Source organism: Plutella xylostella, chromosome 19 (genome assembly GCF_932276165.1).
Source record: "Plutella xylostella chromosome 19, ilPluXylo3.1, whole genome shotgun sequence".
Taxonomy (NCBI): Eukaryota; Metazoa; Arthropoda; class Insecta; order Lepidoptera; family Plutellidae; genus Plutella; species Plutella xylostella.
In genome coordinates this window covers 5,007,554-5,033,463 of record NC_063999.1, presented here as the reverse complement: position 1 = coordinate 5,033,463, position 25,910 = coordinate 5,007,554, and the positions used below count along the sequence as shown (strand labels likewise).

Sequence of the window (25,910 nt, the reverse complement as noted above, 5' to 3'; positions counted from 1 at the left end):
TCTATCTCTCTCTTTTTAGACTTACTACATATGTACCACTTTTGTTACATCCTGTACTAAATGTATATAAACATTTACCTATGTGCCTTTTTGCTACAACAACAAGCTGTGGCTACAAAAATTTAAAGTTTCACAAGTTTAGTTTTATTTATTTACTCGTTCCCGCGCGTCACCTCAGTAGAGACGGAAACGGAAATGACTTTTAAAGCGTTTAGAAACGGAACAGTATTAAGTAGGTAAATACTTGAGTTAATTTTTATTATTTAGATAACATAAAAACATATAAATAACGGTGGGTAAATGTTGTTAATATTTTTTATAAAAATATAGATTTTTCTTTTTGTGAAAATGGAGATCCTCAGCATAAAGCCAATTTCCGATTTCCGAACGGCCACCAGTTTCAAATGTTTGCTGTCATTCTGTCCGGCAAATTATTTTTATAGATAAAAAATCACGAAAACTGAGAATATTTATTGCAGTTATCCGTTTATAAAGTGGATTTATTGAATTTATAACCATGGTAAGTGACAATCATTGCTTTATTAAATCTGTAGCTCAATTTTTAGGTTAGACACTTCTGCTTTGTCATTCGGACGAATTTCAACCAATTTATTCTATTTTACAGGCTAGACGTTATGATACCAGGACTACAATCTTTTCGCCGGAAGGTCTGTATTATAAGAAACACGACAACAAGCTTAATTCACAAAAAAAAACCTCTTTGTAAAACTTTGATTTCAACACACAGGTCGGCTATACCAAGTGGAATATGCGATGGAAGCCATCAGTCACGCTGGTACTTCGCTCGGCATCTTAGCTACCGACGGTATCCTGCTCGCCGCTGAGCGTAGAAACACAAACAAACTCCTGGATGAGGTATTTTCCTCCGAGAAGATCTACAAATTGAATGATGACATGGTGTGTTCAGTCGCCGGGATCACTTCTGACGCTAATGTGCTGACTAATGAGCTTAGACTGATTGCTCAGAGATACCTCCTCCAGTATGGTGAATCGATCCCGTGTGAACAGCTTGTGTCGTGGCTGTGTGATGTAAAACAGGCTTACACACAGTATGGAGGTAAGCATATTCTAAATATTTTACCTTAAACATTTTGATACCTTTTGAGTACTCAAATACTAAAACAGTACCATTCAATATGTATAAGGGAGCAAGAAAGGTGCCTCCCTGAGTGTTGTATCAACCTGCATGCATTCAGTCACCAATAACTAATCTAACTGGCCAATCCTTTTGCGGTGACAAGTGCTAGTGAACTTTAGTGTTTAAACACCAACCTTTTAAAAAAAGAACCAACTGAATGGTAGATAGTGGGTCAGTCAGTTTTACTGGCTGCCCAGTAAGCTGTTGGCCTGAAATGTTCACACTTATAATGATGCTTAAACCCCGCAGGCAAGAGGCCCTTTGGTGTGTCGATCCTGTACATGGGCTGGGACAAGCACTACGGCTACCAGCTGTACCAGTCCGACCCCAGCGGCAACTATGGAGGCTGGAAGGCCACTTGCATCGGCAACAATAGCGCTGTGAGTTAACTATGTTATGCATTAGTTTTCCAAATCGTATTTTAAATACTTTAGTTAATTTGTAAATATTATGATAACTGAATTCATCCATAAATTAAAATTATGATGTAACTTTTGTCTTAAAACATATTTGTTAATTTTCCTATAAAATTATTCCAGGCTGCAGTATCAAGTTTGAAACAGGAGTACAAGGAGAATGAGACCACTCTGGCTGAGGCTCAGGCGTTGGCCATCAAGGTGCTCAGCAAGACCCTCGACATGACCAAACTCACCCCTGAGAAAGGTAATTATTACTACATTACATTATTTATAGCATTTTTTTAATACCTGACAAGCGGCTGGCTGAGCTGAAATTAAGGGGATGTTGTACATAGGTTCCACTCGAGAGAGCCACATACAGGAACATCGCCCCCTCTCAGAATAGAATAGAATACCTGATAATCTGTGACAAAAGTTAACATCAAACTTGGTCTCAATGTAGTGTGATATTGATATAAGCAAGTGTGACGAAGCTTTAGAACGCTTTATTGTAGCACTCACTTGAGTGCTAGGCCCACTTGCTATAACAAATTCATAAATATGTTAGCAGTCCCCTGTAATTATAATGTACATAACTTTCAGACTCAACAGTGGACTGTGATAAACCATCATGCATCCATTAAAATAAATAAAAAATATTTAGACTGAATATTTTTTTTTTATTACAGTGGAGATGGCAACCCTGACCCGGCAGGGCAACAAGACGGTGATCCGTGTGCTCACGAGCGGAGAAGTCGAGAAGTTGATAGCGGACTTCGAGAAGACAGAGGCAGAGGCCGAGGCTGCCAAGAAGCAGCCCCCGAAGTCGTAATTTATATGTGCTTAATTTTAATTATCATCGATTATATCCAGTAAAAGGTTTTTTGTAAAGTGTGTGGTATTATTTAATGATTTACTTTACGATGGTTATTTTAAGTTAAATTGAAGTTACACAATATCTTAGAAGAACGTATGTATCACCAGCCAGGTTTATGGATGAAAGTTGGACACCTCAGAATAATAACGGCTTCGACCCTCGAGTCATTCAAGGTCATGGAAGTAATAAAAGTACTTACGTAAAGTAGGTACTTATTACTTCCAGTTCAAGGTTTGCCTTGCAAAAAACAGTAGAAAATGAAAAAGGATGAGCTTAAATTTTGATATTATTCTGAGATTCCAGGAACACAAGTCATAGCCGCATATTAATTTCAGGTTAAAGATAGCGTAAAAATAAGAATAGCGATTAAATATTCAATAGATTTGTACGAAAATGACGGTAGGTACCTAATAAACTTTTCGGTTCTACCTTTTTTGGCATAAGATTTTTTCGCCTAATCTCGTATTGCATAGTAACGTTTGGTCAAAGTCTCGTTACGCCGAAAATCGTATGGCATAAATCTCGTTTAGTAAAAAGTTATTTCGCATAACATTGTTTAGCCTAATAATGGTATGGCCAAATCTTGAATAGCCTAATAATGCTATGGCATAGGTTTATACAAAGTAATAATATTCGTTTGGCTTTAACTTTGACGGAGCGTCTCCCTACATAGCGCAAACTGGTGCCTTGTATTGTTTCCGCTGTTTGGAAAACGCTCCGCTCCGCTTTGGTTTTGATGAACATGTGCACCTAACACGCTCCTCCTCGCTTTGCTCGTCGTCGCACCTATTTTTAGGTTTCGATCTCATGGGGTTTGTAATAATTATATTGGTCGTTAACTTTCGATTTTTTGATCATACAATATCGTGATTTTCGGGATGTAGGAGAAAAATACCATAATTTGTACATTTACTACATACTTAATATATTATTTATTAAGATAAAATTAGGAGAAACAAGATTATACATAGGTATAGACGAACATAAATTTGAGCAAACGAAACTTAGGTGTTTAAAGATTGTGCCTAAAGAGTTTTAGACGAAACGAGCCTTATGCCACATAAGTCTAGGCAAAGTGATGGTTCGGCCAAAAAAGTTTAGACCATACGAGTTATGCGAAATGAGTTTTGGTCAATAAAGATTATGCCAGATGAGCGGAACCCAAACTTTTCTAATCTCATTACCCCATATATCTCAGAATAACAACATTGCTGTGCTCACAGAGTAACATTTCGCACTCGCTTTGGCAGATCGATGACAACAGTGACTTGACGTTTGGTTTGACATATTTTGATGTGGACAAAAATTAAGTTGATGAAAATTCACACGGAAGACGTTTAAAATAATCAATGAAATAAAATAACTTAAAACACTCGTAGTTTTTAGCTTGCACTTTAAAACAAACTCTAGCATTATCTGCTATCTCTTTTTTTTGGTTTACTAAATTAATATGACTGTAGTGACTGGAAATATGGAGCCTAAACCAGCAACGTACAAAAGGTCCAGACTAGAGATAAACATTAGACTTCTGCTGAACAAATGTGAACTTATAGCAAAGCAAGAAGCAATAGATGGCAACTGGAGACTAAAGAAGTTTGTGGAGTCTCTGAATGAAATGCTGACCGACCTCAAAAACGGACGAGAGTAAGTTACATTTTGTACTTAAGTTTTTTTTGTAATTACAGAGCTGCTAAGTATGGCAGTATTCCAGGTATGAAGGAAGATCCACCTCAATATGATAAACATAAGAGAATTTTGGATTTATCATAAATCATATGTATAAAAATGAATTGCTGTTCGTTAGTCTCGCTAAAACTCGCGAACGGTTGAACTGATTTAGGTAATTTTGGTCTTGAAATATTCGTAAAAGTCCAGGGAAGGTATAAAAGGTATGAAAAGTACTGTAGAGTAGTGTTGGGTAGTGTAGGGTAGTGCAGGGTAGTGTAGGCTAGTGTAGGGTAGGGTAGGGTAGTGTATTGCAGGGTAGGGTAGGGTAGTGTAGGGTAGCATAGGGTTGCGTAGGGTAGTGTAGTGTAGGGTAGGATAGGGTAAGAGGCGGTATGAAGTTCGCTGGGTCAACTAGTTATTTTATAAACATGTGAAATGAAAGACACAGATATTTATGATATTAAACATACATACTTTTCTTTATATCTTCCCTAGCTTGCTCCTCTTTCTTTAAAAAAGTTTTGTCAAAATCATACCTAAAGTCATAAAACTTATTATGTAGGTAAGTATCAGAGGGAAATTGCCTTGAGAAGACTTCTATATTATGTTACTTTAACTTGAATCTACCTCTGCTTAGTTCTTAAAAATTGTGTCAAAGATTTATCAAGTATCTTATACTCACTATAAATATTGATTAAATTTTCAGTAAACCACCTAAGGATGTGATGATGGAGTATACTAAAAGGGTTGGATTTTTGAAAGGATTACTTCAAACTGCTACACTGAGCACTCCTACAGAAAAGGTATGTAATTTGAAACAGAACAGTAATAAGATGGTGTACCTACAAGATGAAAGAAAAAAATACATTTATTTCATACAAACTACAGAAAAAACACAAAAATATGCATAACCAAAAACAAACATATTAAGAAAATGAGCATGAGTCCATGCTTCCAGTTCTGAAATGGGTTCTACCTCAGCTGGTGGTATACATATTTATCCTATTGCTAGTAAAGGTCAAACCAACCCAGACATTTGTCCCATAACTCCCATTACTTGTAGAAGTGATTGGTATTTTATCACTTGTTGATTATTGTCCTGACAACTCTACCAATACAAGCTTGCTTGTGTTGGGGTCCACCAATCCCCACAAGGCCAGCTTGGTGGATTAGGCCTAAACCCTTCCTTCATTGGAAGGAGACCCGTGTCCCATGAGTGGGGACATGGTGGGACATGAATGGTGCTGATGATGATTTTTTTTTCCAGCTGGAAGCCCTGCAGCAGCTGTCCCACGGCGCCGCCACAATGTGTGCTGATGCTGCGGCACAGGAGATCCATCAGAAGACTGTTGCCAAGTACGGCAATGAGCTCAGATCAGACTTGTTTGGACTAGGTCAGCAATTTTATTTAAGGGCCCGTACAGGGTGACGTCCGCGCCAATTTTGGGTTTTCAATGCTCTTCACACAGCACACGCAGTGACACGCACACATGTAAGTTTGCACAGTGGGTCGATAAACTTTTACTCACCAACTTTATTGACAATTATGTTCAAGTACATTTTGGGTGATTTTAGGGTAAGTAAGTATAATTCTTACTTACACTGGTAGGCACCAGGAAAGAGTAGAAATTAATAGGGGTGCCACTTTACTCTATACTCGGAACCCGATTAGCTTTCTCAAACAAATGTGGTATTTACTTGTAGAAAGGTAACTACAAGTATTAAAGTGTAGATAATAAGTTTCGGGCATCCTCCAGCCAACTGAACCCCGACGACAAAGCAAAGTAAATACATAGTGTAGCAAAAGGGCTATACTAAGCCAAAAGGGGATGACTCAAGGGGTCATTCTGAACAACTTTTGTTCTACGAGATTTGCAAATTCGCGAAAAAAATATTCGTTTTCCATGGTAAAAAGTCACATGTCCAACAAAGTTTCTATGAAAAAGGTTTTTTTTTGTTAATTTCCAAAACTCGTCGAGCAAAAGTTCAGAATGACCCCCTGTCTTGATTACTCCTTTTTACCCGACTGCCGAAGGAGAAGGGTAATGTTTTTTGATTGTATGTATGTATGTTTGTCTGTTTCTTTGTTCCCTCCTATAGCCTAAACGGCTTGATAGATTTTGATGTATGAGGTATTGTTAGAAGCGTATTGATGGCGCGATGGTTATAGGCTATGTGACGTTCCATTAAAATGTACATAGCACCCTCTAGAGGACATAACGTGATGATCGAAAAAATAATAATTCAACTTTGCCGTGTAAGGTATCAAATGAAAAGGCTTGATTTTCACATTACAAAAATATGCATATTGAAGGTATTTAAATAACAACACCAAAATTATTGAAATTAAAAATGATCATGAACTACTGACGTAAAATTTCATAAAATAAACACAACTAAAAAGTTACAAATAAAAAAATACAATAAAAAACGAAAAACCCTACTGTACGCTAAAAACATGAAAACAAGTCCCAATGTTAATGGAAAGTATCGCAGGCGGGGACCAACTTGACCGCCACTCAAGGCCGTTTTCTAAGTAACATTCAGCTAAATGGTGAACCCTCTGCTGGTCCCCGCCTACGATACTTTCCATTAACATTGGGACTTGTTTTCATCTTTTTAGCGTGCAGTCGGGTTTTTTGTTTGTTTATAATTTGTTTAGTACTATATACCGCTTTTTCAATACCTGTAAGTAAATTTTTTGGTAGCAGCATAATATTTTTACTTCATTTTAGGGTTTCGAACGTCAAAAGAAAAAAAAGCAACCGTTATAGGATCTCTTTGTTGTCCGTCTGTCTGACTGACTGTCTGTCACCGCCCTTTTTCTCAGAAACGGGTAAAGATATCAAGCTGATATTACGCATAGATGGGGAGTACCCCAAAAAAAATATTATGGTACTCCCTGTCCCAAACAAGTAAATTGGGGCTTATATTTTTTCCAGTTATTTTGATGTGTATCCTTTTTTTTCTTTGTTGTTTTGTATAAGTATGTGTCTTACACACTTGAGATTTGCAGATGACATCGTCATTTTAGCGGAAAACCACGAGGATATACAGGCAATGCTAACCAAGCTTGATACCGAAAGTCAGAAAGTAGGCCTCTACATGAACCCGACAAAAACCAAAGTAATGACAAACGGAATAACGAAGCCCATCTACATAGATAGCGGCATCATAGATTATGTACCAGATTATATATACTTAGGTCAGACTATATCATTTCAAAATCCCATGAACAAAGAAATTGACAGAAGAATAGCATCAGCGTGGAAGAGATATTGGTCAAACAAAGATGTCTTCAAAAGCAACCTGCCAGTAAATTTTAAGAAAAAAATAATGGATAACACCATCCTACCCGCATTATTATACGGATGTCAGACATGGTCACTTACAAAAAACATAGTACGTAAAATTATTACATTCCAAAGGGCTACAGAGAGATCCATGCTCGGGCTAAAACTTCAAGACAGAGTCAAAAATGCAGAAATACGACGCATAACCAAAATAACAGACGCAGTAGATATGCTCTGCAGACTGAAATGGAAATGGGCCGGGCACGTAGCAAGGACCACTGATGGACGATGGAGCGAGCGCGTTCTCCACTGGTACCCGAGAGACACGACCAGACCACCTGGGCGCCCGAAGAGACGCTGGTGCGACGACATCGTGGAGATAGCCGGCAATACCTGGACAAGACGAGCTAAGGACCGACGAGATTGGCAAACTATGGAGGAGGCCTATACCCAACTATGGGTGACCAAATAAAACATTATGTTTATTTAATTAATGCATGCACTACACCTTTAATATAAATTATCTTTCTATAATATCTTTATTAAGTAAGTTAGATCTTAATTATTTAATCTTAATGATATTATCTGAATAAATGAATACTTATATAATTAATAAATAAAAAAATGAAATAATTAATAATAATAGTTGTAAGTTGTAAATTAAGAATTTTGTTATATATATGATGCATGTATGAAAATAACTTAATTATTTGGAAATAAATGGCTTTTGTATTGTATTGTATTGTATGTGTTTTTTTTCTTTAAATCTGTATTTTTTTTGTTGTTGCTGTCTATGTGTCGAATAAATGTATCTTTATCTTCAAATCACGCCATCTATCGTTTGTTTTTTTTGTGGCTACTGTCTATAGAAGAAATTCCGTCATTGACAATTTTACGCTACGAATTTATTTTTATTTATTTTATTTTTATTTTTACATTTTCGTGGAGAACCAACAGCATTTTGTTAATAAATTATTATTACTTATGAACACATAACAACTTGATGCCATTTACAGAATGAACTTAGTAAACCCAATAAACCTAACACATCCAGAGGAAAAATAAAATCCTCTCTCTGAAAAACATACTTAATAGCCCAAACTCGATGCTTTTAGCTATTAACATCTTTGAAATAAAATTGAGCCACCACCGTGTTACTGCCCTCATCAGATCCTCACGAGACTATACCTCAACCAGCACCATGAGACTGTATTTTTGATCCCTAACCTAATGTTCGTGCGTATTGTCATCACTTAGATCCATTCGCTATATTCCTGCTCCTCATCAGACCTTTACGAGACTGTAATGTCACGAGAATATTGCACACTATCTAATTTAATTTAATGTATTGAATATACTGGAAGAATTATGCTTCCTCAATTTCAAATCAAATTATGTTGGTGTCATAAAAGTTGAAAAAGTGCAATGACAACCAATGTGCAGTGATTTTGTATCTGTACACGATAAGATCGCGAGCTGTCAGTGCTGCCTAAACCGACGTGACCCTTCTTTGGAGGCCAGCGGCCAACTGAGTCAAACGTCACTTGTGTTTATGATTTTATAACACAGAAAGCGGCCATAGATATTTGTATGAAGATTTGAGGGAAAAAAATTGCTCAAGTTTGGGATTAATTTACACAAAATAAGTGTGTGTTTATTAAAAAACAAGGTATTTAGCGCCTAGTCCAAGCCTTTAACTTTATAATATGATAAAAATCATATGAAAATTCTTAATAATTACGACACAGTTGTTACAATACGGGAGTGGTTTTTCGTGATATTCTGAATTTTATTTACAGTTATCCATAAGCATTTACTTGAATTCGAATCATTCAGCACCTAGCTAGACTCTTCGGCTACCTGTGTGATTTTTTTCAAGGTTGTAGAGCATCGTTTACTACATAATTCTATGACAATGCCAACCCTCGATTCCCCCTTGCTGACCCTTAACAGTTAGTAAATTTCACCCTGTCTCCATACAGGCTTTTGGAGTACTAAGATATGTTCTGGCTGTATTTCATAGACAAAACCTGTAGTAAATCTAGAGAGTCCTAAAGCCTAAAGCTAACTTTGCAATAGAAACAAGTGATTAAAGCATCTAAAGCTTGTAAGGGCAACAATTATATTAATTGTTTTAATTTCATGTGGTAGATTCCATTCTTCTTCATTCATCAAAAAAAAAAAACTAGTTAGTATTGTTGGACAGTTGGACTCTTACCATCCAATTGTCCAACTACCAAAATCCAAAGTAATTAATTTTCTCATTTCCCAGATGACACTGATGACTCGTTACGCAAAAGGAACATAATCAAAGCCCCTAACTTCACAAGCACAAGCACCAGCCAAGAGGACATCGACACGCTACTCAAGTACCATCAGAACATGCAGGAGAAGGTGGCCGAGGACATGGTCATGCTGACCAAGAGCTTGAAGGAACAGTCGCAGATTGCCAGCACTATTATTAGGAGGGATACTGAGGTGAGTTATTATCATGATATAAAATAGACTATCTTGTACCATAGTATAACACATTCTACTTCTACAGCAGACTTCTGAAGGCATGTGTAGTAAGTTCAGTAAAAGTTAGAATAGTTGGTCAAAATTAAAAATGAATTGTATTGTTGCATACAAAGTGGCGCCTCTAGCAGAAACTACCATAAAACTATTGGAAGAAAGATTACGGATAAAAAGTGTGACCCTTAAAAATTGAGCGGCAGCAACGCGCACCGCGCTCTTATTAAAAGCTCACCATAAGGGTTTCCACACACATAAACACGATACGTCGTCGCGGCGTCGTGCCACTCTCGCTCTCCCTCGACTGGGAATGTTTTTACGTCGCAATATCGTATGTGTGTTTGAACCGTAATTCAAACGATAACCTTACAGGCTCTCAAGAAGTCGTCGACCCTGACGGACCGCAATGTGGACTCGCTACAAGTAGAGTCGGCCCGGCTGCAGGAGCACAGCCGCGGCGCGTGGAAGTGCTGGCTGTGGCTGATGCTCGCGCTCGTCATGTTCATCTTCATCAGTGAGTCATCATCATCATCATTATCAGCCCGTATCTGCCCACTGCTGGGTATAAGTTTCTTCCCTATCACGCCATCTCTTCTGGTCCTGTGCGCGTCTAGTCCAGTGTTTACTACATCAGTGAGTACATGCCTGAAAATATTTACGCTCCAGACTCTCGATAATACTACACGAGACGCAGCGAATAATATACTTATGAGAGAGTTGAGGCCCTATTCGGCAGAGCTCGCCAGAAGGCCTATACCATGTTTCACGGGGAAAGACATCTGATACAAACAAAAACTACCCTAAATTCGAATGTAATAAGGGTCCTGTCAGATGTCTTTCCCCGTGAAACAAGGTAAAGTGTAGGGTTTTTCTAAACCGATCGTTATTTTTTGTATCTGTGGCGACTCCCCCGTGCCTTATAAATTCCCGTTTACTCGCCACTACTCAAATGGTGTATTTATAAATTCGCAGTTCTCATTATGAGGGCTTGTTATAGGTATTGTAGTCTTTATTACTCACACTCTATGCATCTAACCAATCGGACGGTCTAGTGGTAAGTGACCCTGACTGATTGCTGGGGGTCCCGAATTTGATCCCCGGCCGGGGCAGATATTTTAGATATCTAGGTAAATCCAGCTGATGATAATACTTTTAACACAACACTCACTATTTGACACAAATGTACTTTGTCTAATTAGACTTTTTTGTTTCAGATATGGTGTTATTCATGAAAGTTATGAAGAAAAAGAAAGTATAAGAGTCTGTAAGTAGTTTAATTTTGTATTTGATTATAGGATTTTATAATTTATTTGTAAATAATGGTATGAACTGCATCTAATTATTTATTTTAAGATATAATGGAGTGTATACGTGTAACCATTTAAAATAATAAAACGTATCTGTCTTAAAAGTTGCTGTTTTGGAATTTTATTGTTTTAACAAATAAAGTGCATAAAGCCAGTATAGCAGCAATCTATATCCATGATATCAGATTTTATCCGTTTTTATCGATCACTCACCGACCACATTTAGGAAATTAATGGTCCCATCCGGGAATCGAACATAAATTAACTTAGATTTACTGTTGCAATAAAATTAGTAGATAGGTATATACACTACGTATTAAATAAAATACAAATGATTTTGTTTTCATAACTAGGTATATATTCATATCTTTACATAAATATTGGGCTACCTATAACTACTCAGGATGGTTATCAACGAGAAATAGGTATCTATTGTATACTGCATAATTTATTACGGTACATTAGATAAATATGTATAATTTAATATATTATCTCACCAAACATTTGGTCCTATACCTCTTACAATACCTTCTGAAAGCACAGGCCAAGTAAAGAATTCCTGCCAATGGAAAAATATACCTTTCTTTATTGTATTAGTAGCAAGAACCTTGGGGTCACTCTATGACGATAAACGAAGTTTTGGGAGCGCTGCTGTGCGAGCCACGACTCTTATCTCATTCGACCGTTTTTCGTCAGTATAGAGTAACCCTCTTAGAACTAGATAGAGTTCATAGCCCAAACTACCATTTCAAACGAAATTCCAGTCACATTATATGAAGTTTCAATAACAAGTATATCATTTAATTATTTAGTATAATGGTTACCTACTTAGTAGTATTTAGATAAAATATCAATTCAGTTATAGCGCATTTTTGTTTACTGTGTGCGTGTTTATACTAACAGCTAGCCTAGTACGGGTTTTTATAGTTTTGCTTTAACTATTTTGTCGCATACAAAGTGGCGCCTCTAGCGTAAACTAGAGTAACCTAACTTTTGACAAAATTATAATCTATTTAAGTTTTTGCAAACTATAAAAACTGTACAAAGGCCTTTTCTGGCCATCAGTAATCTTATCCGTATCGTGTAATAATAATGTTATATTTTTGAATATGTAACATTATTTGTCACTAGGCCAGCGTGGTGGACTAGGCCTAAAACCATTTCTTCATTGAAAGGGGACCCGTGCCCCAGCATTGGGGACGTGATGGGTCGTGATGATGAATGATTTGAATAATATATTATGTAGGTAAGTGTATTCACTAAATACCTACATACCAAGTACCACTGACATTATTGAAGTCAATACAAAAACCATTTATCCGAGTTTTTTTTCTTGAGATTGATAAAAATATTCTGACTAGGTACATTAATCAAAAACTGTTTAACTAACTCATTATTCTGAGTTACATGCACAATCAAATTTTATAAAAAGAAGGCATAACTGCATTCGCTTTGGTAGGTACTAGTAGTAGTATTAGTTGAATATAATATTTATAAAACATTCAACGTTTAAGTACTTATATTTTCATATGTAAGTATTAAAATGAAGTTAGTGTTATTTTTATGTCATTATAAATATTTAGGGAAATACAAGCATTATAGTAATTAAAGTATACATAATATATTCAAATTTAAATGAACAGAGCCTATTTTAAATATTACTTTATTATATTTTCAAATACTGATAACCCCATTTCCACTCTATACAAATCCATGATCCATCATTCGTTTCTTTTCAACTAAAACTAGTCTGTACAAAGCGAATTTTATTCGCGATCGCGTTTAAAGCAATTTCTCTATGGTTTTTTAGTAGCCCTACAAAATTGTCTACAGGTGAACGATTCTACTTCTTATCGTATACGTCGGTGAGCTCAAATTTCCATATCTTGTTGGGTCCAATTTCCGTTACGTACAAATGTGAGCCGTTCCGTGTGACAGCCAGCGAGTGTGGGTTCGTGAAGCCCTGCAAAGGAATGTGACGTTTAATGCGATTAGTTTTAAGAACTATGAGCTACTTACAGTTGACCTGATATTACGGTAACTAAAGTTCAGGTATAGACAGATGCCTAACAAGATCTGCATACCTAGCACGTCTTGTTTAGCGCGGCTTGCTAGGTATTCTAGAGAAATAATATTATTGCCGTGTCGACTTACCGTGGCAGGTTCCCAAGTGTCCAATATGTTTCCGTACAGAGCGTTAACCGTGAAGCCTCTTACTGCGATATTCTGCGACGTGGGCCCGTTTACAGCATAGATCGTATCCCCGTGTGACGTCACAGCGAATACCCTTCCCAACGTAGGATCCTCAATGATCGTCGCTGGATCCATCATCTTGATGTAACTCTTTAATCCGGCCTTCGGGCACACAATCCTCATATTCTCTCTGTCTGCCACGCAGACTATGTCTAGGTGTTCTAGTAAAGTCACACTGTGAGGGAGATTCAGGCTTAAAGATTCGGAGAACGTCGGTATAGCGAACAGCATCGATCCGGCAGCGTTGAATTTCAGGATTTGGTTGTTGCAATATCCGTCAGCGACGAATATTTCCCCCGTGGTGGCCACAGCTACCGAGGTGGGCATGCAGAGGAGTACTCTCTTCCGATAAGGGTAGCCGGCCGTGAATGCTTCCCCGATCGTCAGTGTTGGGTATTTGTGGTTGTTTGGCGTGTACTGGAAACGAATGTGAATGTTACAATGTCATCAGTATATGAGTATGGTAAGCAGGTGTATTTTTTTCTTTCTCATTTCTAATGAGTAGGTAAGTAATACATCAGTTAAAAAAATGTTTGGTAAACACGAACTTGGGTTCACAAAAAATGCTTTCCCGAGTGAGTGTGAGAGTGAGACCTTATATAGGTACTTCCGACGCTGCCTAAGCAGGCGGCGAATGCCTAGCTAATCCTTTCACAACGGCGACTAATGCTAGTCCAGATATTATTACTTATCATCAATCATCAACACGTTAAAAAGAAGCATCACGAAACTAACCTTGAAGACTTGATGCTTAGCAACGTCAGTGACCCAGACGTTATCGTGGTGGTCAACGGTGAGGCCGTGGGGCATGTAGAAGGCATGCGAGCCCCAACTGTGAAGCACTGACCCCGTGTGGGGGTCTAATACTAAGATCGTGTCTTCAATTATAGGCCCTTGCTCGACGTTCTGGTAGGCGTTTGTTTCATTGAAGGTACTGGAATAATAACGGAATATATTATTTTATACACTCTTCGCAACTGATGCTGTGTTTGTTTAGTTGTATCTGCAATTAGGTACCTACATTATCTATTTTCAATTGGAGCTTAGTTATCCTTACCTCTCGTCCCAGATGCGTTCAGCTCTGTGGAAGATCACCGGTTGTCCCAGAGAGTTGATGGAGACAGCTGTTATCTGTCCAACATTGAGGGACTGCTGCGGCCAGTCCTTCACCTCTTGAGGCCGGAGAACCACTTCATCTCTTGGCTGCAATAAAATATAAACTGTTCGTAATATTTGAAATGATTTCGTGATAAGTGAGAAGTGCCACGTAAAAGTTGACTTACCATGTGCAGGTCCAAGTTCTTGAGGAAGTCATCGTTGTTTCCGTAACTCAAGTAGTCAAAGTTCTCCCTAACCGTTTCTGGTTCGCAGTTCACATTTGCAAAAGCTGCCGCGAGCACAATAAACCGCAACATGTTCGCGGTTTGTTGTCACACAATGTCCCAAGTATTGTCTAAATCAGTTGGCTGTATAAAGGCACTGTATTGATTCTCCCCAAGGCCCGCAGTACGCATGCGTGGTTCACAATCGCCTTGTTACCTACGTTATTCTCGCCTACAAACCACTCATTTCTCAAACGTTCAAGGTCAGAACTCGGAGATAAAATCAATTGAAACAAACATATAGCTAAACATAGTTACATTTATTTTCACATAACAATACTCTTCCGAACAAAATTGGTCAAAAAATGCGCCACATGGATGTTCTTCAATTTTGCAAATACGAAAATAGATGGCGAAATTTCATTTCTTTCCTCTAACGAAATACTCAGTCTCAAATTAGAATCGTTGATAGCTGGCACGTTTGGAGATTCGACTGTGTGAAAAGCTACGAGAATATGACGTATGGGTTCAAGTGCAGGCTTCTTCTGACTGAACAGTTAATCTTGTGCATCTTATTGAGTAAATATTTCTTTATGTTGATCCGTTTCTTCATTCTCCCGCCTTGAACTCCGAGTTGGGTTGATCCCAGATGTACCCAGTCTCGGTCATGGAGCAGACGGCGTTGTAGTAGCGGCCGGGGCTGCGGCAGTACGACCACGACGGACACTTACACCGGAACAGAGTCTGAAACTCCTCCTTGCACACTTCGTTCCACCAGCATGTCCTCTGAAATGTTACGTTTTGGTATTAGTATAACTCGCTTAGCTATTTGTTACTATTAGTGTTATCTTCATGCACAGCCTTTGAAAGACAATAATTATTACTTCATCTAATCAGCTGTTTATCCGTAAGCAATAAAATAATTGATTTCCTACCTCTGTGACATAACCTCGTACGGATTGGTCAGAATAGCTCCGCTTAGTTTTAGCGCCGTCCAGTAGACCGATTATCAGCAGTGCGTATATCGTTACATATTTCTTCAAAAACATCATTCACTAACACACGAACACCGCGCACGCACACATTTGCAATCACTCGATCATTTTGCCCCAATGTTATTAGAGTCTAGATGGGAAAATAGAGTATTTTCACGTTCGGGTAAGGTTTTCATCTCACGCCCGCGCCCTGCCTTCCGGTCGGAAAATTTGCAGCAAACGTCAATAGGCGACTCGTGACTAACGTCAGACAGGTTCTATCGGATTGTTCCCGTTCCACTGAACTAAATAATGCCTAGGTTTTCTAAAACTAGACTCTTAAAGTAGACACAATAGGAAGGTAGACTGAGGGAAACAGAAATAAAATTTTCAGTGCTTATTCAAACATATTTAACTATTCACATTACAAGCATTTTGTTACTAACTAAATAAATTAAGAACTAGTTTGTAGGACTTTTCACTTAAACCTAAAAAGATCGAAATGAAAAAGTACCAAAGCTAAATAGTAGTAAAGCTAGAGTAAACATAAATGAAAGGAAATAATTAAGGGATATACATCGTAGGATATACAAGAGGAATGGCACCTAGAATAAATAAATATACACTACATAATTTCTAAATCAAACTAAATACAAAACAACTTTGGTCGGAGACTATCTATCTCTACTTTTGGAGTCTTTACTGGCTAGGATCACACGATTTTAGATTCTTACTTACGGACCGCAAAGAGCTGACTCTAATAAACTTTAAGAGTTTAAAATGCGTCGAATCAATATGTATTAAGTATTCAAATCTTACCCCTTTCCGAAACGGAAGGGAGAATGGCCAGATCTGACCCACTTTGTGTAAGTTTGTTGCCACTAACTAAACGTATTTTAAATCAATATCTAAACCATGGGGTTCCCGAAATATAGGGCTCCAAAAGGTGTGTGGCCGCTCTGGGACATGGTCGAGGCGCCATACAAATTTGGCTGTTCTCCTTTATGAATGAATTGTGTAACAAAATAAAAAGTATCAGCTCTTTGGTCCTAAATGCGCCCCTTCGCGTAATTCGCAGCTATCGTCTACATCGCTCTCAGTTTGTCCACAATATTGCTCTCAATATCTTCCTGCTCTTGCTTGCGATGCTCGTCTTCTGCATTTTTCCTGAAATGTACAATTTAGTAAATGTTAGATACAAGTAACAACAGACAACAATAATGTTCGAGAGTCAAAGTACACTCACGAGCAATGAAAAAGTTTCATCAACAAAATGCCGAAGCCAAGAGGCCTCGATTTTTTAAAACATTTAAATTAAATACAATATTTTCGTTTTTTCTGTTAATATTCAGATGCGCTATTAAAATGTACTTCAATATTACAGCTTTTGCGTTTAAGAGTAATTCGGTGCTACTGTAACTCAAACTTTTCCTTGCTCGCGAGTGTATATCTATTTATAGTGCCACTGACAAATTGCGGACGTCACTGTGGACGTCATCTGGCCCATCTAGGGGACACAGAACACTGAGGACTGATTTTTCAATAGCCAGATACATGTTATCTGAGGAATAAAATTGTCTGTCTTATACACACATTCTGCCGCGACACGACAGCATCAGAATTATTCGTCAGATAACTTTTATCTGACTATTGAATAATCTGCCCTAAGGCTGTTTTTAACGGTTCTACCTTTTTTAGCATAAAATTTATTTGCCTAATCTCGTATTGCATATAGTAACGGTTGGTCAAAGTCTCGTTTCGCCGAAAATCGTATGGCATATATCTCGTTTAGTAAAACGTTATTTCGCATAATCTTGTTTAGCCTAATGGTATGGCCAAATCTTGAATAGCCTAATAATGCTATGGCATAGGTTATACAAAATAATATTCTTTTGGCTGTAACTTCTACGGAGCTTCTCCCTTACTAGCGCAAACTGGTACCTTATACATATATGTTGGAAACGCTCCGCTCCGCTTCGCTGCGCTCCGCTTTGCTTTTGGCGAACATGTCCACCTAACACGCTCCTCCTCGCTTTGCTTGTCGTCGCACCTATCTGTGTGTGTTTAGGTTTCAGTAAATAGTCTAATAGTCATAGTATATAGCAATTATATCATATATAGCATAATTATCTATTCTAGTATATATATATTATTTATTTATTTATATTCGTCATCGTCACACAATACTTCTACCTGTAGCGTATGGATTTATCGATTGACTCTGATTTGTTTTACTCTTTGGACTCGATTGATAACCTTTCAGATGCATCTAGTGATTGCGTTCATCTCAGTGATCTGCTTCACAACACTTTTTCTCCATTCCCTAAGAATCTGAATCTATGCCACATTAACGCTCAAAGCATTCCTTCCCATTATTCCGAACTTCTCTCAACTTTCACCAGTAATTGTATTCACGCGTGTCTAGTGTCGGAGTCATTTCTTAAACCGTCGCTCCCCACAACATCTTTTTCCTTGCCGGGTTATATTTTAATAAGAAATGACCGAATTGATAAGGGTTGCGGAGGTGTTGCTATTTACCTTCGTGCTGACATTAAGTACAAAATACTAGCAACTTCATCACCTCACTATAACAAAGGTATGGAATACATCCTCCTGGAACTCAATTTCAATACTGTGAAATTTATGTTGGGTGTGATTTATGCCCCTCCCAATTCCGACTACTTGGACGCGCTGGAACTACTGCTTGCCACACATCTGCCTGAATATGAACATGCTGTCCTGATGGGGGATTTTAACACTTGCCTTCTGCAAGATAGTGCCCGTTCCCGTAAGTTTCTCACATTAACTTCTTCTTTAAATCTTCATATCCCAAAACTAGATCCCACTCACCACGTAAATGACTCTCATTCCCTTATAGACCATATTCTTACTTCTAGCAGTGAACGGATCGCAACCCATGGGCAGTTTACTGCCTCTGGATTCTCCCATCACGATCTTATATTTGCCTCGTACAAATTAAGAATTCCCAAACTGAAACCTAAAATAATATTTCAGCGTAACTTTGCGAGTATGGACCATGAAAGGCTGGCTGATGATGCTGCTAGCACCGATTGGATACAAATAGAGCGCATTGACAATATCGACGACAAGGTTAAGTGCTTTAATAGCCTCGTCACCGACCTTCTGGATCGTCATGCGCCTCTACATCCAGTCCGAATGAAGCGGCCCCCAGCCCCCTGGCTGACACCTGCGATACGCAAGCAGATGGCTTACCGTGACGCACTGCGCCGCAAGCATAAGAAGGATCCATCGGAGGCCAACTGGAATAACTTCAAATTCGTGCGAAACCGCTGCAATCAGATGATTCGAAATGCAAAGCGCCGGCATATCCACTCGTCAGTCGAAAACTGTTCGTCCAAGAACTTATGGCAGTTTCTCCTTTCTCTGGGTTTAGGAAGGTGTAGGAAGGACCAGCCACTGTCTATTGACAAGGACGGCCTCAACCGACACTTCTCATCCCCTCCCCATATCCTTGATCCTCTTACTAAAGCCCTCACCATCAGCAATATTCAAGCTTTGCCTATCGCAGCATCTTCTCCCCTCCATTTTACACCGGTTACTGAGACAGACATTAAAAAGATTATTCTCTCTATCCCCAGCAAGGCGGTTGGCAGTGACGGCATCGGTCGTGACATGCTGCTTCCAATTCTCCCTTTTATCCTGTCTTCTATTACCTCTATCATCAACTTCTCTTTATCCTCAGGCACGTTTCCCACCCTCTGGAAATTGGCCTTCATGGTTCCCGTCCCAAAAATTTCGAGTCCTGTTGAATTTAAACACTACCGGCCCATATCAATTCTCCCGTTCCTTTCTAAGGTACTTGAACGCGTAGTGTTGCGGCAGTTCTCGAATTTTCTCTCCTCTAACAATCTCCTAAACCCCCTTCAATCGGGATTTCGTCCATCCCATAGTACTTGCTCCGCTCTCATTAAAATTACTGATGACCTTCGTAAGGCCGTGGACGATAGCCAACTAACTCTCCTTACACTTCTTGACTTTAGCAACGCCTTCAACTGTGTCGATCATGATATCCTCTTGTCCATACTCCGTTCTCTTGATATGTCTGGCTCAGTAGCCGAGTGTTTCTCTTCCTACTTGAGCGGTCGCCGACAACGCATCCGGTCCGATGACATTGAATCGGACTGGTGTGATGTCACAGCCGGCGTGCCCCAAGGTGGTGTCCTTTCCCCTATCCTTTTTTCAGTTTTTATCAATACGCTTGTCTCCGTTCTTAAGTTCACCTCTTACCACTTGTACGCTGACGATCTGCAATTGTATGTTTCCTGTGGTCCCGGTGATGTTTTGGAGGCTATTGACAGGATGACTGCTGATCTTGATGCAGTCAAAAATTGGACAGCAAACTACGGTCTCCTAGTCAATCCCTCTAAAACCCAAGTTATGTTTGTTGGCAGCAGGTATCACTTAGCTAGACTGCGAAACGGCCCACTACCACCTGTAATCTTCAATGGGGTTACTTTGCCTTACTGTGACAGTGTTAAAAACCTTGGTCTTCATATCCAGAATAACCTGTCATGGGATTTGCATGTCTCAGAAATTAGTCGCAAGATCTATGCCTCGATGCATGGACTAAAACGGTTGCAGAATTTCCTGCCGTACTCGACCAAAGTTACGCTAGTCAACTCCTTGTTGCTCCCTATCATTGACTACGCAGATGTGTGCTACCCTGATCTCACCGAAGAGCTACTTGATAAACTCGACCGTCTGCTCAACTTATGCATTCGCTATATTTTTGGCCTGCGTAAGTATGACCATGTCACCGATTTTCGTAATAAACTCAAGTGGCTCAACATCCGTCATCGAAGGAATGCTCATATTGTTTCCCTAGTATATGGTATAGTTTATAATCCTTGTGCCCCCTCTTACTTAACTGATCGCTTTTCATTCTTTGACTTTACTGACCGTCCTCAACGGTCAAGTCGAAATTTGCTCTTTCGTACCCCAGAGCATAATGCGGCAGGGTATTCGGATTCTTACACCGTGTCAGCGGTTCGCTTGTGGAGCCAGTTACCATTGCATATAAGGCAATCGCAGTCCATAGAAACCTTTAAGTCTAAGGTTCGTCTGCACTACCTCCAGAAGCAGAACAATCAGCAGCAGATCTAATAAATAGTTTATCTGTTTTTGTTGTAGTATGTAAGTGAGACGATGATATTATTATTTTTTGTTATAGTAACTATATATTTAAATTATGTATGTAGGTATACGTTTATTTTATAATATTATGTATAAGTAAGTATATATTCTAGTGTTTAACAATATAGATATTAAACAAAATTAAACTGTCCTCATTGTCTTTCGCACTACCTATCACTTTCTCCACAACGCCCAAGGTTAACTGGAAGAGAATGCTTTTAGCATTAAGTTCGCCTATGTACAAAATTAATTTATGTGCAATAAAGAATTTAATAATAATAATAATATCTTTATGTTACGATCCCATGGGGTTTAATGGCGTTGGTAATTTGTAATGGTCATTCTTTCGATATTATGATCATTTAATATCTTGATTTTCGGGATGAAGGTTAAAAATACCACAATTTGTACATTTACTACTTACTTAATATATTATTTATATTAAGACAATATTAGGAGAAACAAGATACCTATACAAACATAAATTTGAGGAAACGCGACTTAGGTGTTTCAAGATTGTGCCAAAAGAGTTTTAGACGAAACGAGTCTTATGCCACATAAGTTTTGGCTAAGTGACGATTCGGATAAAAAAGTTTAGACCATACGAGTTATGCGAAACGAGATTTTAGCAATAAAGATTAGGCTAGATGAGGGGAACCCGTTTTTAACAGCATGCGGATTTCATCACGCATGCGGGATTGCCCCGCACGCTTCCCACAAGTATGCATGGCGGCTATCCCGCGTGCGTGATGGAAAAACAGCCTAAGTCAAATAATTCAAAACAATTAATAATTAGTATTTACGACACTTTTCTTACGAGTATTTATTAGTGGCCGGCTGGAAGATGCTCTTGGGGCACAGTCGGTAGTACGGCCAGCACTCGCCGCCGTTCTCGCCGGCCTTCTGGGCCTCCGTGTACTCCTCCAGCAGAGTCGCGTACGGAGACTTGCTGGGACTGTGGAGAAGATTACTGTTAGAGACGATGCAAAAGTATGCATTAAAATAAAATGCGCTTTTATCACCTAGCTCACAATTTAGCTACTATAAGTACAGTTCTGATTTAATTTTTGGGTTTTGATATAACATAACATGCTGCACACGTAGCGTAGGTTTCGGTTTAGAACACAATTTTTGCAACACCCTGTATAACAAAAGACATACCTACTTAAATTAATACTATTAATCTTGTATAAGTGTAAGTAAGTATTTTTGTATGGGTAGAGTCTTCGATCCCAACCCCACAGACAAACTGTATCAAAACAGACTTGTGGACAATAACTGTACTTAAACCTAATGATATTATGTATACTTTAATCAAACATAAAGTCTCGACAAATCTAATTTCACATAAAATATGTATATAAGAACTTTCAATGACTTACGTGAAAAACAGCTTCATAATTTCACCAATGAAGCCAAAGTTCGTGAGCGGGTGTGCGTGGATCTCGCATATAGCCCGCAGCAGGCATTCCTTGCCCGAGAACCCAAAGTTAGCTAATAGATCTTCAGCTACACCGTAGAGGATTGCTCTGAAAAATAATTAAAAATTCAAGTAAAAATACCTCCCGGAGAAAATACTGCAGAGATAGCACTCAAGATAAGTAAATAATGGTCCAATTTGTTGAGGAATTCAAACAATGGCTCACGCTAATTGATAATTCTAAAACAAGTGAAAGCAATTACGCAAGTGTAAGTTAGTGTACCTAGATATCTAGGAATCCCCAGCACTCCACAATTCAATGAGCATACCTTCGATAAAATATACGAACACGATGCTGTGTCTGTGTCACATACAAAAACAAAGCAACTGTACTCTGTCCATTATATTATTGGTTTTTAGACATTCGTAATCCCATACATATTTGACGACTGCAAAGGAAAACCAACTTTACTTACCAGACATAAGGAAACGTTAAAAATACAATAACATAGTGGAAGCTCTAAAATAAAGTAAATACTACACATCAATTAATAAAGTAAAAAAAAAATCAAAGCACACTATGTTTTTTTAAAATAAGTTTTCTTTGAAGATATGTGACTTTTTTTAGAGTTCAGTAATAGAAGTGGGGTGTTATTTTTAGAGACGTTTCTTTTGCACTGACACTTCATCTAGTTCGTATTACAATATCGTTGGAGCATAATTGCCACAAACTTATCTGTTCCGGTGACAGCTCAAATAAATCTCTAATATTTCTTAATTCTATAAGATTTTAAGTTTGCTCGTATTGTTATTTCGCTCTTGCGGTGTTAATAAACCCATCTAATATTTTAAAATATACAATTCATTAGTAAGTAATGAGATATGGATCAATTTAGTTCGCTGTCACCGGAACAGATAAGTTTGTGGCACTATACACTGTTTGCATCGTGAACAATATTCGGTGGTGACCAGAAAGTGGAGTTTTCAACTAATACACTTAAAGAATCACAACAGTGGTTCGGACTTCCTGTGGACTGCGCCAAAGGTGCACCGCGGTTTGAATACTAATATCCTGTTTTATGTATGAAGGTGAAAGTTACGACCAATGAATTTCGCGGCTAATAGGGGATCTTGATACTAAAATGATAAGACAGTCTGCAAATTGTTGCTCTGATACGTGAGCGCCATGCGTTGTGCGATATTGACGTCGCAAGTTTATGATTATATTCGCATATGAAGTCATCTTACTTTTTAGCATAGTTTTTTTTTCGCTATGCCGGTAATAGTGATAATGGAAATGGACCCTAAATCAAAAGGGAGGATTAAAACTGTTTTTTTTTTCTTTACTTGGACTGCAGATGAGACCTGCTAGCTGCTAGCCTAGCCCTACAGGGCGCAAGACACGCACGTCAAGACGTGATAAAACTCCGTCGCGCTTGCTTTTGAGGCCCCCCGATATCAGTGAGTGCAATACTTTTGTCACGTATTCATGTACGCGTCTTGTGCACCGTGCTACCCCTTTGTGCCGCCTGGGCCTTGCCTAGGTTGAAAATCGCACCGGTTCACACTGATATAATGGTGACTTAGTTGGTAAGCCTCAACGCTGTTTCCGGCCTTCATAAACAACTCCCTTAGAAACCCGATTTCCAGCAGCGGCCATTTTATTGCTGATCTTGTTTCCTCACCTCTCCCCGCCATGCAGTCGGTCCAGCACATGCTTCTCCACCTCCTCCGGTATCTCCTTGGCCGCCCGCTTCCCCCGCCGGCGGTCCAGGTATTGCCCCACGTAGTCCGCCATGACGGAGGCAGCAGCTCGGCCCATGGAGCGGGAGAACAGCGGGGGTAAGGTGCCGTAAGGGTTCTCGTTGTCTGTGAGCCCTAGCTTGTCGAAGTCGACTGTTGGAGTTGAAAAGAGAGGTTAGTATTTAGTAACGATGGTGGGATGAGTGCGCTGTTTGCGATTGTGGAAAATGATAAGACTGAAAGAATTGGTTGTCGAAAATAGTTTTACACGCGTCAATTATTGTTATACATGCATGAAGTACCTACACTAATGTGTAGTAGTATGTGTATTATACAGGGTGTACCCTGTGGATTGGATGAGTGCGCTGTTTGTAATCATGGAAAATTATAAGATTTAAAGAATTTGCTTAAACTTTGGTAATAGGTTTCTAGGGTTGAACTGGATGGTCTAAAGAATTTTTAGGGACTTATTATGTGTTTTAACTTTCTAATTTATACTTTTGTAAACTCCTCGTTAATCACAAATAACTAAATACTACTTACTAATTTTTCTATCTACTTACTACGAGTATTAGTATCTAGATATTCGAATAAGATACACTTTTAGGACATAGATTTTCGTATACCCACGCACAATTTAGTTTTACCTGAATAAAACTAATTTACTAACTAACGACAAAGATACATTAAGGCCTATATCTACACACAAAACAACAGTACACACAACTACACTCGCGAGCAACCAAATCGACTCAAGCCTTCACGGCGCACATATACATTGATTTTCCTAAAACGATAAATGGTAAATATAAAAGTGATATGTCATTCGAAAGCTGAAGAATTAGGCTTTCAATTAAGATCAATACCATAAAAAAAAACTAAGCGCAGATTTAATGACGCATTTTAATTGCCCGTCAGTGTTAATTACCTCATTAGGAATCCACGCCTTGCGCTACCTGATCCCGCTATAAAACCTTTCCACATCCGGTGTACCTTATCAGTCGCTTGTTGCAAGTTGACCGGTACACATCTCGTTGCATTGTATTCCTTGTTTTCGCAAACCCATGGATACCACACCAGAAGAAGCTGCTCAAGTTGTTGCCTTGCTGCAACAAGGGTTAAGTCAGCGAGCAGTCGCTGCCCAGCTCCACTTGAGCCAGTCTGCTGTATCCCGAGTATACAGACGGTTCCAAGAGACTGGTGCCTTCAATCGAAGACCAAGAACGGGCCGCCACCGCTGCACTTCAGAGAGAGACGACCGCTTCATTGTCTCAACCTCGCTGCGCAATCGACACCTTACGGGCGTTGATGTGCAGCAAGAACTGAGACGTGTACGACAAGTGGCTGTCAGCGAGTGGACAGTGAGAAGACGCTTGAAGGAAGCCAACTTGACACCAAAAAGACCTGCATCAGGCCCCAAATTGACTGCAGGCCACCGACAAGCGCGTCTTCAGTTTGCTCGAGAGCATCTCGATTGGAGCATTGCGCAATGGCGGTCGGTCCTGTTTACTGATGAGTGCAGAGTGTGTCTGCATGGCAGTGACAGGAGAGGCCGGGTCTACCGGCGTCCGGGGGAACGATTTGCCCAATGTTGTTTCGCTGAAACAGTAGCATATGGCGGCGGTTCCTGCATGATGTGGGCTGGTATTTCTCTAGAGGGAAAAACCGCACTTGTTTTCGTGCCTGGAGGCGGCCGAGGAGGCGGGTTAACAGCTGATCGGTACATCACCGACATTCTACTCGGTCATGTTGTGCCCTATGCAGAATTTGTCGGTGAAGACTTCGTGCTAATGCACGACAATGCCCG

At 39.1% G+C, this 25,910-nt stretch overlaps 5 protein-coding genes across 6 annotated transcripts in view; 2 read left to right on the top strand and 3 right to left on the bottom strand.

Annotated features, from left to right (window-relative positions):
- The first annotated feature begins 375 nt into the window (after positions 1 to 375).
- Positions 376 to 2,448, top strand: LOC105387482 (proteasome subunit alpha type-4). Its single transcript, XM_048627959.1, has 6 exons — positions 376 to 520; positions 626 to 668; positions 749 to 1,078; positions 1,409 to 1,539; positions 1,699 to 1,822; positions 2,247 to 2,448. Exons 1-6 carry the CDS (start codon positions 518 to 520, stop codon positions 2,387 to 2,389), a joined length of 774 nt encoding a protein of 257 aa, XP_048483916.1. The 5' UTR covers positions 376 to 517; the 3' UTR covers positions 2,390 to 2,448.
- Positions 2,449 to 3,751: 1,303 nt separating this feature from the next.
- LOC105387491 (vesicle transport protein USE1) lies at positions 3,752 to 11,320 on the top strand. The gene is made up of 6 exons (XM_038106023.2): positions 3,752 to 4,078; positions 4,809 to 4,905; positions 5,370 to 5,496; positions 9,668 to 9,873; positions 10,282 to 10,423; positions 11,124 to 11,320. Exons 1-6 carry the CDS (start codon positions 3,885 to 3,887, stop codon positions 11,165 to 11,167), a joined length of 810 nt encoding a protein of 269 aa, XP_037961951.1. The 5' UTR covers positions 3,752 to 3,884; the 3' UTR covers positions 11,168 to 11,320.
- A 913-nt stretch (positions 11,321 to 12,233) lies between these two features.
- LOC105395950 (peptidyl-alpha-hydroxyglycine alpha-amidating lyase 2) lies at positions 12,234 to 15,024 on the bottom strand. Its single transcript, XM_011567934.3, has 5 exons — positions 14,753 to 15,024; positions 14,527 to 14,672; positions 14,205 to 14,403; positions 13,371 to 13,886; positions 12,234 to 13,179 (listed from the first exon to the last, which is right to left on the bottom strand). The coding sequence occupies exons 1-5, from the start codon at positions 14,882 to 14,884 to the stop codon at positions 13,060 to 13,062; spliced, it is 1,113 nt and encodes a 370-aa protein (XP_011566236.2). The 5' UTR covers positions 14,885 to 15,024; the 3' UTR covers positions 12,234 to 13,059.
- Positions 15,025 to 15,092: 68 nt separating this feature from the next.
- On the bottom strand, positions 15,093 to 16,005 carry LOC105387510. The gene is made up of 2 exons (XM_011558247.3): positions 15,727 to 16,005; positions 15,093 to 15,577 (listed from the first exon to the last, which is right to left on the bottom strand). The coding sequence occupies exons 1-2, from the start codon at positions 15,841 to 15,843 to the stop codon at positions 15,401 to 15,403; spliced, it is 294 nt and encodes a 97-aa protein (XP_011556549.2). The 5' UTR covers positions 15,844 to 16,005; the 3' UTR covers positions 15,093 to 15,400.
- A 788-nt stretch (positions 16,006 to 16,793) lies between these two features.
- LOC105395948 overlaps positions 16,794 to 25,910 on the bottom strand; it is a 26,412-nt gene continuing 17,295 nt past the window's right edge. For both annotated transcript variants that reach the window (XM_048627958.1, XM_011567931.3), the window contains exons 3-6: positions 24,046 to 24,256; positions 22,323 to 22,469; positions 21,758 to 21,895; positions 16,794 to 16,932 (exon numbers count right to left, since the gene is read on the bottom strand). In XM_048627958.1, the coding sequence (XP_048483915.1) occupies positions 16,851 to 16,932; positions 21,758 to 21,895; positions 22,323 to 22,469; positions 24,046 to 24,256 (578 nt within the window). In that variant the 3' untranslated portion in view covers positions 16,794 to 16,850. The remainder of the gene's footprint in view (positions 16,933 to 21,757; positions 21,896 to 22,322; positions 22,470 to 24,045; positions 24,257 to 25,910) is intronic.